Source organism: Equus quagga, chromosome 5 (assembly GCF_021613505.1).
Source record: "Equus quagga isolate Etosha38 chromosome 5, UCLA_HA_Equagga_1.0, whole genome shotgun sequence".
Lineage (NCBI taxonomy): Eukaryota > Metazoa > Chordata > Mammalia > Perissodactyla > Equidae > Equus > Equus quagga.
The window spans coordinates 43,117,521-43,134,689 of NC_060271.1; the positions used below are offsets into that span (position 1 = coordinate 43,117,521).

Consider the following 17,169-nt stretch of genomic DNA (forward strand, 5'->3'; position numbering starts at 1 on the left):
CAAAATACTAACAAACGCTAATAGGTTGACTGGCAGATTAGATGAGAAATGAAAAATAAAATAAATACTGAACTGTCTTCTCCAACTCTAAGTGGAGTAATTTGAAAAGGGAGATGTTAGCGTGTATGAGAATAAACGAGCGAGTGCCACAGAAGAGGTCGGATTTGAGTTGGGTAAGCAGCTAAAGAACACTTTCCAGGCAAGGGATGGACAAAGACATGAGTGGAAATAGACTTGGTTTGCACAGACCAACCAGAGGGTGTAGGTTGGGACATAGTGGAAGTAAGATTGGATAAAGAGCAAAGATAAACAAGAGAGGAAATTGTTATTTAAATGCAGTGGCTCTAGAAAGTTGGGAGATCCATTATGCAAAATTTGTGGGGTAGTAACACTGAGAAAGATTAGATGGAAGAGGAACTACCAGGGAGGCAAGATGAGAGTCTGCAGTAAAAGGGAATGAGACAAAGATGACAGAATACTCAGAAAGCAAGACTGATAGCAGCTGTCAGCTGGAGAGCACCTTTTAAAAAACTTCAGAGGATTTTAACTGAAAAAGTGAATTTAGATTGGTGTCTTTATCTTTCAAATAACTGCACTTAGACAAATGATTGACATGTTGAGAAGTCCCTGAGAAGATAATTGAAAAGCAAGTGTTCTAGGAACACTGGCTCTACTAAGAGATTTTTTTTCTTTCATGGACATATCCGAAACTATTTAACATTCAGTGTCAAAACATTGTATCTGGGGGTGGGCTGGTGGCCCAGCGGTTAAGTTCGCACCTTCCACTTCGGTGGCCCGGGGTTCGCTAGTTCGAATCCCGGGTGCAGACATGGCACCGCTTGGCACACCATGCTGTGGTAGGCATCTCACATAGAGGAAGATGGGCATGGATGTTAGCTCAGGGCCAGCCTTCCTCAGCAAAAAGAGGAGGATCGACAGCAGATGTTAGCTCAGGGCTAATCTCGCTCAAAAAAACCAAAAAAGACCCGTTGTATCTGGATGGAAGGAAATACCTGAAATTATTTCATATGGTTCAAATGTGCTGATCACCTTGGATTTCAATATCACGTAAAGTTAAAGCAAAACACACACATAGTATGGGGAAATTTTCTTCATTTTTAATTTACAGCAGAAAGAATATAAAGCATTCAGAAAACATTTTCCATATTTTAAGGGCAATTCAAAACATTTTGCATGGTTTCCAGCAGCTGAGTTCTTCAACAGATCCATTGATTCAATGATGCTTTACATGCACAATTACAAAAATAAAACTTACAAAAAAGAAGACATCTAGACTAGTTTTACATGCAAGTCTCAGGGACCCCCCATTGGGCGCCAACTACTGTGTGGAACTGCCATAAGCGACCGTGCAGCCAGAGAGGGGTTCGAGTTATTGTCTTTATTTCGTTCACACAGTACAGCTGATTTCAAATGGGTAACAAGAGTAGCAATTAAGTCTTCAGGAGACAGAATAAGATTAGCTATTAATTTTATAATGAAATCCTACTCCTGGCACTTGGGAATTCAGATTATCCAAGAAAGCTGCGCTTACCTATCATCTTATATTCAAAATTAAGATTCACAACCAAGAAAAAGCGGTCAGAAATGCTCCATTTGAGTGGAAGTGCATTCTCACCTCACCTAGGATTCACACCTGTATCGGTAGGTTACACTGGTAGATTCTGAACCTACTTCCTATCCCCTCCGTAAGAACCCTCCTAATTCTATGCAAGTTTTTATCTTCCAGAATTTTCTAACTTACTCAGCTAATAATGTAGCATGTGAAACATTAAAAAATAAATAAATGAATGTGAGGTTTGTTAAAGCAAATCCACTGAGGTCATTACTCTTGTCGAAAGATCAGTTATTTGTACCATAATAAATGGAATAAACATATCTAAATTCAGTATTAATATAGGATATTCTGAAAGAGCTGGCTTTCACATTCTATTCCCATTTATGAATGCAATTGTGTGTGTGTAAATTACTCAGTGTCCTCCTATAGGCCAAACTGTGTCAAATAATAGGTGTTTGGGGGACTGCAACAGCTGCAACTTAACCCACACATTTAAAAACAAAATTGAGTCAGCTCAGTTTACACATGTACAGGGGGCTACTGACTGTGGGGCTGTCACTGTTGTCAAAGCTGATCACAAGCGGTAAGACGTATACTGTACAGTAATTCGAGGTTGGCAGTGAAAGGAAGTAATTAAAAAACAAGTACAATTATAGAAAAGGCACCAAGAGCACTGACCCCAGTTTTACCACAATCTTTTTGTATCTACCTTCCTTCTAAAGACACCAGTTTAAAAGCGTACTTGTGAATATTTTTAGGCTTCACAACAAGCCTTGAATTTTAACTTACAGTTGGCAGCCAGAACCAAGAAAAAACAATTATCTCAGCTTTACACCAACTGATTCTGAAACTTTAACCTGGGAATTTTAAACTGGCATCAGCAAATGCGAACTTTATTCTCTCAATTTAACATGAGTAGTTTAATTTTTAAAAGCATCAGATTTCTTTGGCTCCTCATTATGTGGAAATAGTAATATACCGTGACATCCCTACAAGACCAGTTTGCATCTTTTTAATTTTTAGTTATTTTTTGTGCAATTCTTTATTACATTTTCTGATTTCCAGCAGGAGATATGAAAACATGAGACATTTTTTCTACTTTTCATACTATTTCTTTTGTCAGGTTTTGATCATTCTAAGTGTTCTTTGTTGGAGTGAGTGGACGGTGTTAAGCTATATACTGATTCATCTTATGATTATCCGTTTAGCAAAATTAACTTAATTTTCTTAAGCAATATTAGCATTCACATTACTTGGCACCATTGGCAAAAAAAATTTTTTTAAATAAAATAAAATAAACTCCTGGTAGCCAAAATTAAATGTAAACATATCCTTTTTTTTAAGTAATGTTACTCTGCCTTTTTTCCTAAGTCTAAATACAGTAGCTCTTTTTTTTTTGCAGTTTAGTCATGCTTTAGCAAAATGTTCTTCTAAAGAACATTTAAAATAAAGTACTCTTATAGTGAAATAAAGTTTTTTTTGTTTCATTTTACAGACCATAGCCACTAATGCTTTGCTTTTGTTCTTTTCTTTTTTCTTGATTTCATGCACATATCTCTTTGTTTTAATATATACAATATATACAAACAATACATCCACATTTTTCTCGCTCATTCAGACAAAACTATACAAATAATTTTATCTTGCCATGTTATTGACCTTTGTGAATAAAATATTTAGCAATTAATATAATCCCTTTCAAATATTTTCTCACTTTCCATTTCTACCTTCTATATATACACAGAAACTGCTCAGTTTGGATGAGATATAGCCAAAAATATGGAATTTACTGGCCAGAACGCAGCACCACACTGATCTTTTAGGTGGTAAATGTCCAGGCAAAGTTTATGACTCCTTAGAATGACTACAGTTTCCAAGGTTACTAAAAAAAGCTACATGCTTTACCCATTCTCTAAGTAATTCTCATTGCACGTGAAAGTAAGGCAAAAAAATTAAAGTGCTGGACATGAGAAAAGGGACAAGATGATTACTATCCTCGCAGGTCCTTGGAAGGTGGTGGGGACAGGAAAATAAGTTTAACCTCTGTCAGCTGTTTCTCATGATCTCCCATGCATTACCCGTTGACCACACACCCGCCCCTCTGCAAATTTCCACAAGACGTTAAAAACCTGTAGATTTTAAAAGTTGCATTAAGTGTGCTGTAGAGATTAAAACAAAAACAAACAAACAAAATGAAATAAAAACAGTGAAGGAAATGAGAACACACGGACCCAAGAAGGTATGATCTAAGCCCTCCACTGAGAATCAATCCAAAGATTCAGCTTCTTGGAAATCACTGGCAGGCGCAGGAACAGCCTTCTCTTTTGTGGCTAGTGCATCCCCACCTTTTCTTATCTATATTTTTGGTATAAATATTTGTACAGTTCCACACGATGTTTGAATACAGCCCTATATGAGAAGGAAAACGGCTTCTTCCTAGGAAGAGGAAGCCTCTTTCGATTCCTCGTGGTGTCTTGTTTTCCCATGATCCAACAGAAGATTGAGTTCCAAGATGTCTTGCTGATCAAATTAAAAGTTGTCCATGAAAGTGCAAATGCAATGACCAAAACATTCCTGTTAAAATCCTGCAGCTGATCGCCCCAAAACTGCAGAGGGATTGTGTGTGTGTGTGTGTGTGTGTGTGTGCGCATGTGCGTGCGTGTGTGTCGTCGTTGTTGCATGTCTCTGCTAAAAACAGAAATGAAAACAGTCTGGAAAGCAATGTCACATTGCTAAGGGATGCTGCTGTGTGTCTTCAAGTTCCTTGGCCTTTTTCAATCCTTTCACTCTGGAAGAGAAACAGACAACACCAGGTGACAACTATATCTCGTGAAACTGTAACCACCCAGAGGAAAGGGCACTGCCATTCCTTCTGAAGCAAAAAACCCAGACAGAAACCCTTTTGAGGACTGATGGCAAAAGAAACTCCTGGTAAATTGCTGGGGAAAACCTTCAAAGAAGAAGACACGACCCTTCCTGAAACTTTGTTCTACGTCAAGTGCTCTAAAAACATGGCAAAACCGAAGTTTACTACATTAAATCAAGTGTAACAATAACACGCTTATCTTAGAAAAAGTTAATTGTTCAAATAACTTTCTTCTTAGCCTGGTGGACCACTGTGAATGCCCTACAATTCCGCATGATGCACGTTAGGGAAACTGCACACATGTTTACTCAGCTTCTGGGATGCCGAGAGATTGAACTAATGCTTTCCTCACAGACTCCGGACTATTGGGTATCTTGAACCGAATCATACTTCTGCACAACTCTATGATTTCACTCATGGATTGTGGAGTCTTTCTGATTTTCATAATTCCTTACTTTCTTCCACCCGGTAGCTTTAAAAGATGTTCAGGGCACTGCTCCCAGATGGGACAGCAATACGGTACAATACCAATAAGGTACTTTGTTCTATTTATCAAACATGTTGCAGTAATCAAATTTAAATGAAATAGTTATAGAGTCATAGAAAGTCATGGGAAAAGTTATAGAGTCATATTGGCAAGTTATTTGTCCACTATCACTTCCAGCCTGTATTTTTTAATATTAAAGTTTGCCTTGGTTTCTGAATATGGCTGCCTGGTATAGATGGGGTATCAGGGAAGAGATTGTAAGCTCTAAGAATATTTCTCTTTACTGACAAATAATTAAGAGCTTGCCTTAATTTCAGAATGTAAGTGTGTAAGTGAATGTAGATGTAAGTGTGACTTTAAGGTCTAACTTCTGAAGCCAGTGCACGCTGTGTGCGTCACAGACAGTTTGCAGTGCTGCACGCTGCATGATAACATTTGTTTCCCCAAAACGGGTGTAAGGGGATGGTTTTAGCCAAACAGAGGCAGCCATTTCTCAGGACATGTACACTCTATCTCAACAGTATGACAAGAAGAAGTCTGATTTGTTTTTCTAATAGGGGCCTATACAGAGGTCAATAATTCCCAAATATAGTTTTCTGATTCTCTAAGAGTAAGTTCTCACCTGCTATCTTAAGTTGTACCAAAAAATTTAAATTTTATTTTAAAATGAATGCTAGTTTGCTTTCTTGATAACTCTTGAGTAGGAAGAAAACATTTTGAAAACCAGTAATAAGTTATTGCCATATTATATAGGTTGAAAGTCAATGGAATGGCACATATGCTATAATAGCAACTTGAGAAAACAATGATATTTACCACCTCCAAGCAGAATCGTTTCTGAGTATTCTGCAAAGTCCATACAATTTCTTCAAAGAGAAGATGTTCTCTTTCAGAAAAAAAGCTCTGTCATTTTATCGTCATTAATACGAAAAAGAATTAAAAAGTTTGAAAATTTGCTTTTTGTCTGATTTATTCACTAAATACACCAAGCCCAGCTTGATCAAACTGTTTATCTTCAAAGCTGTTAAATCCTTCTTTCTTAATGGGCACATTTAGAGGACAGTGCTATGTTCAGTTATAACTGGATCCAGGTATTATTTAGTTTTAAATTTTGCAATTAAACATACCATGGATTATTAAGTTTTAGGGTAATTTGGATATTACAGTACAGAATTGTGCATCATTATAGGTCCCTAATTTTGGACATGCATAGTTGGTAAATAAATGGCTTTTTAAAAATTGAAACATGCTATATTCTGTGTTCAATTTTTAAACATGCAACATCTATACTAACAGCCCTGTGGCTGGAAAAATGCAAGGCATGCACCGATGCCACCTTACTCCTGGGCATGCAATATATCTGTACTTGTGCAGACCTAGTTGCTGAATTACCGCAAAATGTGCATGCTACTTCAAATACTACAATTTATTTCTGCACTAGTACAGGACTCATTCACAAATACGCAATAGTGTCTCCATTACTGATGAGATTTCTAGAATTTGAAGAATTCTGAACTCAAAATCTGATAGCATAAATACAAAGATATCCATTCACAATTTTTCTAGAATGAAAAACAATGCTTTAAAAATATTAGGTTCATCATTGAGATGAAATAAAAAGCAGAGTGAATTCTAAACCAGAAACGTTTTATACACTTTCATACCAAGGAATCTGTAATCAGCTGGTCATGGTGGGTATAACTTGACATTTTTCTTTTAGTTAAAATGGTCACATTTGTTTTTGAAGTTTTTTGTAGTTTCTTTCTGAATTAAAAAGTCACCTAAGTTTTCACAAAGTTTTAAAGTTACCAGGTAAATACTCAGCTATAAAACTAGTGATAGCCTCACACACCACTAAGTTAAGAAGAGATGCACGTCCACACGCAGACATGACTTTGATCGTCTACACTGGAAAATGCGACGTTGCAATTTTCAGACATATTTTCTAGGCTTTCATAACTCCTGAGCTAAAGTGGAGGATTTAGTTCTTAGTTTCATGATGAAGTTGTCACAGTACACTAGCATTATAAATGATATCGAAATGACCTAAATGGCATAGGCATTTTTTTACAGAAAGTCGTTAAAAGAGGAATAGGGAAAAAGGAAGAGAACGCTTATGTTCCAATAGCTGTACAGGTTCCTTAATATTTGTTACCTTATTTAGTCCTTACAACGCCACCATTATCTCTAACTGTAAACGTAGAATTTAAGATTTACAGGAATTAAGTAACCTGCTCCAAATAATAAAGTTACTCAACGGCAGAGCAGGGATTAGAACCCACGTTTGTCTGACTTCACCACTCCACTCCGCTGCTTCTAATAATATCTCAAGATAACAAGAAAATTAAAAAAACAATTCTTATGTTATTGATTTTTCAAAAAGGCTTTATAGAAAATATGCATTTGGAAAATTTCCATGGCATGAGATGAGAATGTTGCTGAAAACTCACGACAACTATATTTTCTCAATTCTAAGACATCATCCTTTATAAGACCCTATGCTGGTTTTATTACAAAGTTTTGGAGAAAAAAATACTTCCACATAAAATGTACTTATCAATTTTGTGACACAGATTTGAGACATGTGAAAAGAATGGGTCTAAGAATCAAGGAAACAGAAGATTTTAAGCCTCACTCTCCAGTTTGCAATTTGCAGACCATGTTGTTAATCTGCCTCTCATGGTCTAGATGAAACTGAAAGACTGTACAATCTGCCCTGCTGAAATCATACAGTTTTATGTTACTTGAGGGTAGATTATTAGAACGAGATAGAAGTGCCTAATTTTTTGTTTGGTTTTGTATCAAACGTCAATTGGATAAAATAATGTTTGAATGTTATATTGCCTCCAAAGGAACAGAAAACAATTACATCTCTGAAGTGATTTAAAACAACATCTGATACTAGAGTTTTGTTAGCAAATTCTAAGAAAGATGTTTCAAATCAGAATTTCAAATAGTTACAGAAATTTGTTGTTGCCTTGTCTGTTAGTCAAGACATGAATAATCATTAAAAGATGTATGTTAACTAAAAATACATCTACCACGAGAAGGATACACAATCAAAGCTTAACAGTTACTATCTCTGGGTGATTCTCCTTTCTTATTTCCCAAATGTGCTACAATGAGTATGTACTTGTTTTGTAATAATAATTATTCCTGCTTGTCACTGAAAAAAAAGTTTATAAAATGTTTTTCTTTTCATCTGTTATTACTACTATGTCTTACAAATGTTGGAGTCACATGATATTAAAAACACTGAAAAATTCTGTGGAGGAAAAAAAATCAATTTTATAGACCTAAACCAAAATCAATTGATTGAACTGGTTTCATTGATATTACCAGCCTATTTTTCAGTATGCAAAGTTGGTAAATACAGACCAAAACTTTTGAAATTGGAATTATACTTGAAAATCCAGTACCTATGGTCACCATATCTATGAAACTTAGAATGCAGATGTTCAGTAAACTTTTGTTGTGTTTCTGTTATGCAACCTCAGGTAAGGATTACTGAGTTTTTGATTCTCTTATGGAATTATACCTGTTAGGCTAAGAAAGAACTAAACCTAAAATTGCCCAGGTTATCTAAAAACAAATCTCATTATAATTACACTGACTCCTGAGTTTCATCACACAGAAGACGGGCAAAGCAGTCTGTAAAGTCTGTAAAGACGATCAACACAGGACAGAAACTATAGCTTTCGTAGGTGCAAGGCTATCGCTACTATCACGAGAGCTGCAAGGACCACATTTCTGAACCTCATGTCAGTAACCTGGAAAACAGTGCTCATATTACTGGCTTGGAGTTAAAGTAATTCGGATAGCAAGACTTTAACCTGTGACCATTCAACTATTAAAACTAAAGACAATCCCAGGATTTCCCCAAGCATTCGAGGCTGAAAATAATCACCACTTTGGGATATTGTTGCAGTCTCAACCAAAAAAAAAAAAAAAATGTTGCATCATAATGTACTGAAGTGATGTAGTAAGCAACAGCACTGAAAGCCAGCAAAGCCCACAGGGTTTACTTCCATCAGACGTCCAACGATAACTTAGGAGTAGATGCAGGAGGCCTGCTCCGGAAACTTGTAGCGAACAATGGCTCCATGGGTAAAGCATAAGGCAAAGCCGCTTCATTACATCTACTCAGTAACGCTCAGCCAGAGAAATGTTTCATGAGTCAGTGGATTTCAGCAGGCATATTCTCGCAATGCTGGACGTCAAAAATATACAGGGCAGCCAGATGTGGCTTTCTGATTAGTTACCTGTTGCTCTGAGAGCTGCAATAGCTTGTGGGGAATTTAGGAAAAGAGAGATCTTGCCATTTTCCAGAAATCTCATTTGGATTGCAAAACAAAAAAGACAGAGAGGCCCAATAAGAATGACACAGAGCATGTTGTCTGCAATTTAACACACACCACTGTGTTCCAAAAAGATTCATCCCCTAAAAGAAGCAAGTAAGACAAAATTACTTCGGAGATTTAAATTACATCCACGATGACACATCCCACATTCATTTCTTCCTCCTCACTGAACATACTGGACAACTTGGAAACTATACCTCCTGTTAAATTGAACTAAAGGAGGGTGACATCACAGTTGTCGACCTAGAGCGCTGTTGACTTTTCCCGATTAAACAATACATTTTCAGGCATTGTTAGAGAATTGTCCCTTGGATAAAGTGTACATACCAAAGCAGAAGGGCAAGCGTAACCTGCAGAACCTGACAGGGACCCACTGAAACATTTCCCAAGGCTGCTCCCAATAGTCAGTGTTGACACCACTACTTACCAAGAAAACTGACAGCACCTGGCAAGGTTAGTGTTTGAAAGCCCAGTCAGCAAATATGGAGAAAATCTGCTGCTTACACATTTGTGAACAAAAAAGTCTTATCTTTTCTTCCTCCAATGAGGTTGTTTTATCCCAGGAGGATAGCTTCACCCACCTTTATTGAACACGGGTAACTAGGCCAGCAAGTTACAAGAAATAGGTTATTTAAATACCAGAATTCTCACTGTTTATAATTCCTGTAGTGACTGTCATGGGTTTTAAAGCCCTCTCTCAGAAACATTATCCCATCTAGTGAAAGAAGGAATTTGTCTAGAAATTGCTTTCTAGAGAGTGGTCTCACTCATGTATGAGAACACTTTCTAATACCCACAAAAAAGAAACGTCTTAGAGAGAGAAGTGGGAATTTCATATTCTAACTAGAAAAAGAGGCATTGTCCTTTTTAGTCTCAAGACCTTGAGGATAAATCTGTCGTGTAATCCAATTACTTGCGACTTCCTTTACATAGGAGGCATCTGGGTTTTCTGCTGTAACACTGAATACCATCCTGTTAGACTCAAAATCCAACTGGAAATAGTTTTTTCAGCCTGTGCACTTTGAAAGTTTCTTCGGCCTTAAAAATCCTTCAGGCATATGCTGAAAGTAGTATAACACCTAAATTAACTAAGAAAAATAACTAAAACGGTTGATTGAAGTTATCTGTGTATAATAAATAAAATAGAGAATCATTGCGTCCAAGACAAAACAAATCCCTGTGACAGTACCAAGAATTTGATAGCTCTATTTTAAGTTGTTGGATAAATTAAGGGCTACGATGGAAGTAAAAATGAGCAGGACTCAGTGAGGAGTATTTGGTGCTTTTTCTTAACCTTCCCCAAGCAACGACTAAACATTTGAAGACACAAACGGTATTTTCTGATTGCTAGGCTGCTGGAATTAGCCTGTTGTGTCTTAGTTCTGAGGACTGACAAGCCAACTTCCTTACATATCCTTCTGCCTCATTAATCTAGGAGTTGGGGTCAAATATTGTTTTACAAACACCCTGCCATAAAACTTGATTCTTTAAGTTTTCAAATATTATCTTTCGATGTGTAAACCTTAAAGGTCTTAAATATGGTATATTTTACAAATTAATAAAATAAATATATTATTGTCTTTGACATAAATTCCAGGAATATAAATCCTCCTCAGAGAATGAATGCTCTGCCTCCCAAGAGAGATTTCAAGTTGGGGACTATCAGAGGGAGTGCCATTGTGACTTCTCTGATGGAACAGAGGGAGAGGAGATCTTATCTGCAATTAGACAAAGCCACAGATAAGCTATTTCCCAATTTGGACAGTTAGATAAACATGACCATACTAGCAGGAACCTTAACACTTCTCAGCTTGTATCTTTCAAATTCCCTGAAGACTGAGAAGCATGAAGGATGCTATGAAATTCCAACTTTCCATGCAGGAGGAGGAGTTTGAGGAGCTCACAATAGAATGCAGCAGGCACTAAAGAAATTAAGGTAGGGACGCTGGTTGGCACCGAAAAGCACTTTTAGAAAATGTACTCTTAAAAATGATCATTAACATACCAGAAACTAACAAGCCTCAAAAGTGCAGAAGCAACCACTTTTACTAAAACGTTGGTTCCTTGCAGCAGGCTATATTAATTGCATGTGACATGCAAGACACTACAACTTTTAGTTAAGTTGAATATAGAGCATGCATCTGTTCTCTTGGAGGGTTTTTAATATGGGAAGAAATATTATCTCTGTATGCAGAGAGTGAGCAGGAATAGAAAGAGAGAAATGGAGATTTTTCTCTTCTTTTTCTCTTATATTTCAAACACAGACATCTCTGAGCCCGCTCTACCACATGGGACCTGAAATATATCAGCTGTAAACAACTGCCTAATTCTAAAGAGGACTAACTAGTTAATTTTACAAATGAATGTAGTTCCTTTATTTTTTTAAACAAGTTTCTCTTTCAGCTACTACCCATGGTTTCAATTAGGTGAGACTTTAAATCTTTTCTAGGGATAAGGTCTAGATTTACAAAGAACTTATAAAAACTCAATTCTCCTATCATCGTAAGTTGGCAAACTATGGCTCGTGGGCCAAATCCAGCACAATGTATATTTGTGTAAATAAAGTTTTATTGGAACACAGCCATGAACATTTGTTTATGTATTGCCTATGGCTGCTTGCATGCTAGAATGGCAGTGCTGAGCAGCTGCAACAGAGACTGTATGGCCCATGAAGCCTAAGATATTTACTACCTGGGCTTTTAAGAAAAAGTTTGCCAACTCTTGGCTTAAAATATAATAAATAAAAATTAGCATCAACATAAATGTAGTGAGATGGGAAATACTATCTCCAGAAGCTTTAGATTTTTTGAATTGTAATCTTTTCTCAGAAATCTTACCCATGACTATATAAAGTATTCGTGGGAGGTTAAGAAGGGAGGGCGCTGGATGTCGTCGAGTTGATAGAGATAATTCCCATGTCATATTTTAAATGCATCTTTCCTTAAGACTATCTATAGGATGAAAAGTTGTCAAATTAATCTAAATTCAAGTCTGATTTTGGTGAATTTTATTCATGGCTTTTAAAAAAACAGTTTTCTGACACTAAATCCTTTATTATAACTTAAGACGAGTTACAGTCCCATCTAGCAGAGACTTCCGCCCCTCAGGCACACTTACAAATCAGCACCGGATTCTAAAATCTCAAGAACACTACGAGTGCCCATTGACCATCTGCTCATTATCATTTCTTTAAAATACAAATTCTATTCGAACCTCCACTCTTAACTGCAATAGAGAATCCACAGATTTAAGACACTTTCCACTACACTTTCTTGATTTAGCATTGCCACTAAATGCTGGCAGTCAGCTTTGCTCACTAGCTTGTGAGGAATGTCCTGGGCTGGTTCTGAAAGGGAGGCTTGGTGTACTGGCTCACTCCATAGCACCAGGGAAAGGGAGACTTAGAAAATAAAACTATAGGGACAGGGGAATGGGGAAACAGTAATTCTAAACAAGAAATAGATTAGGTAAGGAAAAAAAAAAGCCAGTACCCCCTTAGTGAGCCTTCTCGCTTTAGAAATTTGGACACAGCAGTAGTCAAGAAAGTTTCATGTGGCAAATTATTTTAATCACAAATAACCACTTGCCCAATGTTTTCTTATAGTGTAGCCTCATTTCGATTTGCACTTGTACCACCAGCCTTTTTTTTATACTGAAGACTTCTCCATCAAGTTCTAAGCATGCCCTGTGGCGGTTTCAGAAGATGCTCCCTGCCACTAGGTCATGCATTGGTACATCGACTGGATGTGACTGTTTTCCTGTTGTATAAAGTAGCACTGTTAGTAATTAGGGTTAGTTTTTATTTTATCTTATTTCATTCAAAATGGATGTGAAACTTACTGGCATACCTAGGCTGCAGCCCCATGCAAGCAAGCAAAAAGCAAAATATTGAAAATGGAAGATAAACTGGCTAGCAGGCAGCTACACTCACCCTTTTGTACAGCCTATGGTCCACCAGGGGGCTTTAGACAGTAAAACAACACCAAAGAGCTATTAGCATGTGAGGGTCACAACAGAAATCTTATAAATAGCTTTACTTCAACAAAAGAGTATCAAGTGGTTCCTTTTTTGGAGAGAAAGAAAAGGAGAGTGGTGGTGGGGTATGTGAGATGAGCAGGTAGGAAGTTTACCAATTTATTTTTAAGTCTAAAAATGTCGGGGTCATATGACAGCAAAATCCGTAAGAAATGAGATGTCTCACTTCTGGATTCCTGAAGCCACTACCTACCTACCTTTTCTGAGTGAGTGTCATACGAGACTTTATTTTAATGTTGATTTTAATGCTTCTAAGGGACAATAAACATGACAGTCTCTTAAAATAGTACTCAATAACCCAGAATGGAAACAGGGCTACATACATCCTAGGGAATATATGAGTTCGACCTTCAGGGATAGATTTTTCAGGATTTCTTCAAGTTCCTTAACTGAATAGACAGGAACAGTAAGTGAAGAGTGGGCCTATACAGTCAGCACACAGAGGTTATTAAAATTTGCCTCCTCATTTTTCTAACATCCGAACTACAAAAGAGCAAGTAACAAAAAGAGTCAATAGGGGTCTTTAATTCCAAACAATGGATAGAAATTCAGTCTGTAATCTGACGTCCCCTTCATAACAAATCTTCTTCTCAGACTTATGAGGTAAAATCTTCATGAAATTCTTCTCTTCTAGTTCACAAAAAGAGAACTCTAAAAACACGAGTAAAAGGATTCCTCGGTGTAGCCTACTTGCGGAGGCAGCCTTTTTGTGCATCTATGCTTTGCTTAAATATCTGACCCTCTCCACTCACTCAATGAAAACATGGCATGGCCTTAGCCAAAAAAAGGAGAAAAGGAGCACGGGACTTTATGTCATCTCGCTCATAATCAACAAGGTGGCCTTACTGTACGTATTTTCAAAGCTTGAAGATAAGATTAGGAGAAACAAGGAAAATTTAACTTGTGAACATTCTGGTTTGTTTGAAGTGACCTAAAGAAGAGCAATGTTAAGGTGATTTTCTTGAAAATAAAACCTGTGGGGAGAGTGTTAACCACAGTCTCAGCAGTGCTGGATAGAGTCTTCCTGGGTTTTTCATTTTGCAGGTGGGACAGGAAAAGGGAAGAAGGGAGCGTGAACACATGTGAGAACACACGGGGAAGGCCCTGTGAGCCCTGGATGTGCCCACCAAAGGAAGAAAGTATTTAGTTGCAAGTAATTTACAGCCAAGTCAAAGATATGACTGAGTAATAAAGAAGAGAGACGGACTTTGCGAAGGCTGGTAGGATTGACTTCATCACGTCATAACCATGCCCCATATTTTGACGTGCATTTCCTACAAAGCCTTCCTATTTCAGAGCACTGATGTTGGTATCTCATCGGTTAGCTAACCATGGTGGGGGAACCCCCGACTGCTACATGGTAGAGTTGACGGGTTGCTGAGCTCTCTGGTAAGTGTACATTAGCTTCTTTCACAGCATTAGCTAGAGAATACCACATATATCCTCAAGAACGTTCTTTGCACAGTTTGTATTACTATTGATGTGTGGCTCTGTGCATGTTTCCTTCTATTGTCATATAAAAGAATTCTTTTGTTAATTTAAGTAAAAGCACAAGTAGCCAGCCTCAAAAGTCAAAATATTTGCAAAGTTAGCAAGCAGATAGTTTTAGGAGTAAGAAAAACTCAAGTAAAATGAAACCTCTCAGGGATAAAATTGAATCTGGACACTTGAGCTTTTGGTACAATTAAACAGGAAGAGGAAATAAGACATTAAAGAGCTTCCTTTAAAGTTGGGTTCTGTAAACTGTGCAGCTCCTGATGGATGCACAAGAAACAGCAAAACCACAGAGTCATCTCAACACAGCTCAGGCCACTGCTGTTACAGGTGTCGGACTGGAAAATTAACCTAAATAAGGAAAACAAAACACTTCTCACCAGCCCCCCAAATCTAAGTAAAGAACCTCGTCTTCACAAAGAAACCTCCCGTTTGAGGAAACAAAGAGAAACTCCTCTTAGCGCCACGGGAAGATGCTGTGTCTCCATGGAACGCTAGAGTCACAGAAGCCCATTTATTCTCACTGAAAATGTGCCTCCAGTCTCAGATGCTCTTCCTTTCCTGCACAATTTCATTCTAATAATTTCTCCTCTTCCTCATCACTGACTCGCTTTAACTGACAGTCGACAAAGCACGTCAGCTGTCGCACATCCACCAGGGGGCACCAACAATTTAGTGGAAATTCTACATCAGAAAACTGGGATGGAATTAGTGGTTTTCTATCCTTTCCCTGAGAACAGAAACTGTTATTTTCTGATTGGACACACATTAGCAGAATAAGGGTTTAGAACACACTGTAATGTGGCATATAAATAAGAGGTTAAACAGAAACTTGGAATTAAAAGTTCGTCCAACCAAGTTGCCCTTACACTCAAATTAAAACAGAAAAACACTGGCATGAATCTCCATTAATATCTCCAGCACAGTCGGGAACACCTCCTCACATTCCAGGAGCAGCAACTCAGTCCCTAGTTAGAGTTCTGTGATCCTACTGTAACTTAGGACGTCGACCCTGAGGATCTGCAGGGGGATTAGCTTTATGTAGGAGTTAATGAGTGGTTAAGAAGATCAGGGCTGTTGCATTATTCTTGACGAGCAAAATGTATAGATGAGGATGAATGTACCTGTGGCGACAGCGGCGGAGAAACCTCATTATTTTTCGAGCAGCTTGGTCCTGCTTTTTGGTTAGCAAACTGCTCCTGAAAAAGCCAGAATATTAATTACTGTCATGAGAAGGGTGCTGTAAAGCTTAATTTGCAAAAGTTGAAAAAAGGTCAGCCGTGAGAGAGGACTTTTCAACAGTTCATGCAGCAAATCCAACTGCACAAACAACACTGCCTCTACTGTACTGGGTGTAGGCACGGTGGAAGAGGAGGCAGGGCGGGGACGAACGCTCCCATCCAGCTTTAAGGGAGACAGACTGAAAGTCGGATGTCAACCGTTCTCTCACAACTCTTTATAGGCTCATCTTGTTGAGACGGCCTTGTGGCATCCTGCGGGCTCTCTTCATTTAGACACTGATTCGCCTGAGTTTGATACCCTCTTTGGGTTATTATTTTCTACATTTCCTCTACCAAAGTATTTTACTGTGTTCAAAGTTTTTACCACACTCCCTAAAATGGAATAGCTTAACTCGAATTACTCTTCCAGGTCTTACGTGTAGTAATGCTACAGTTTACAGCGCTACCTTTTTGAGTAGAAACTTTGGTCCCACCAAATTCGGATAGTAGACCAATAGCACAGGCATAACTATACAAAGTCATAACATCTAGAGTGGTCTGGAAAGAAAAGAACTGCGAGATGCTTTAGTCCTTACACAGACCCCTATGCCAGCACAGGGCAACACTGTCAACCGTGACGGTTCTCGTCCCCAGACAGCTTTACCTCCAGGAAATCTTCTCCACCCACCTGAGTTTCTGCTGGACGATGACAGCCGTCCGGCGGGCCTGCCGTCTCTTGCCACATTTCTTATAACTCCGGTAATACTTCTGGATCAGCACGGCAGCACGCCGGCTCTGCTGAAATTTTTTTTGTTCATAGTAACTTCGAAATTTGCTCTGGATAAGGATGGCAGCCTGTGTCATCTTTTTATAAAGTGCATACTGCAGGGGAAACAAGAACAAGCAAAACAGTAACAACAGGAGCCACGCAAGTCTGTGTGTCCTTTGAGCTTATTAGGGGAGCGCCCTTTAGTATCATAGTCTCTGTTTTGGTTTTAATCACTAAAGAGGCAAACTAGGAATCTTTTCACCTACCTTTCCGAAATGCGAAATACTTTAAGGGTTGTCTTCAGACAATGTATTGCTTTAAATGTGTTTTTTCCCCATAATATCAAAATCTTTTGCCCTTC

General features: G+C 38.0%; 1 protein-coding gene across 1 annotated transcript in view; it reads right to left on the reverse strand.

The window, feature by feature from the left end:
- Positions 1-1,106: 1,106 nt before the first annotated feature.
- CAMTA1 (calmodulin binding transcription activator 1) overlaps positions 1,107-17,169 on the reverse strand; it is a 776,715-nt gene continuing 760,652 nt past the window's right edge. The window contains exons 19-21 of the mRNA XM_046661785.1: positions 16,728-16,921; positions 15,944-16,018; positions 1,107-4,364 (exon numbers count right to left, since the gene is read on the reverse strand). Coding sequence (XP_046517741.1) covers positions 4,301-4,364; positions 15,944-16,018; positions 16,728-16,921 — 333 coding nt within the window. The 3' untranslated portion in view covers positions 1,107-4,300. The remainder of the gene's footprint in view (positions 4,365-15,943; positions 16,019-16,727; positions 16,922-17,169) is intronic.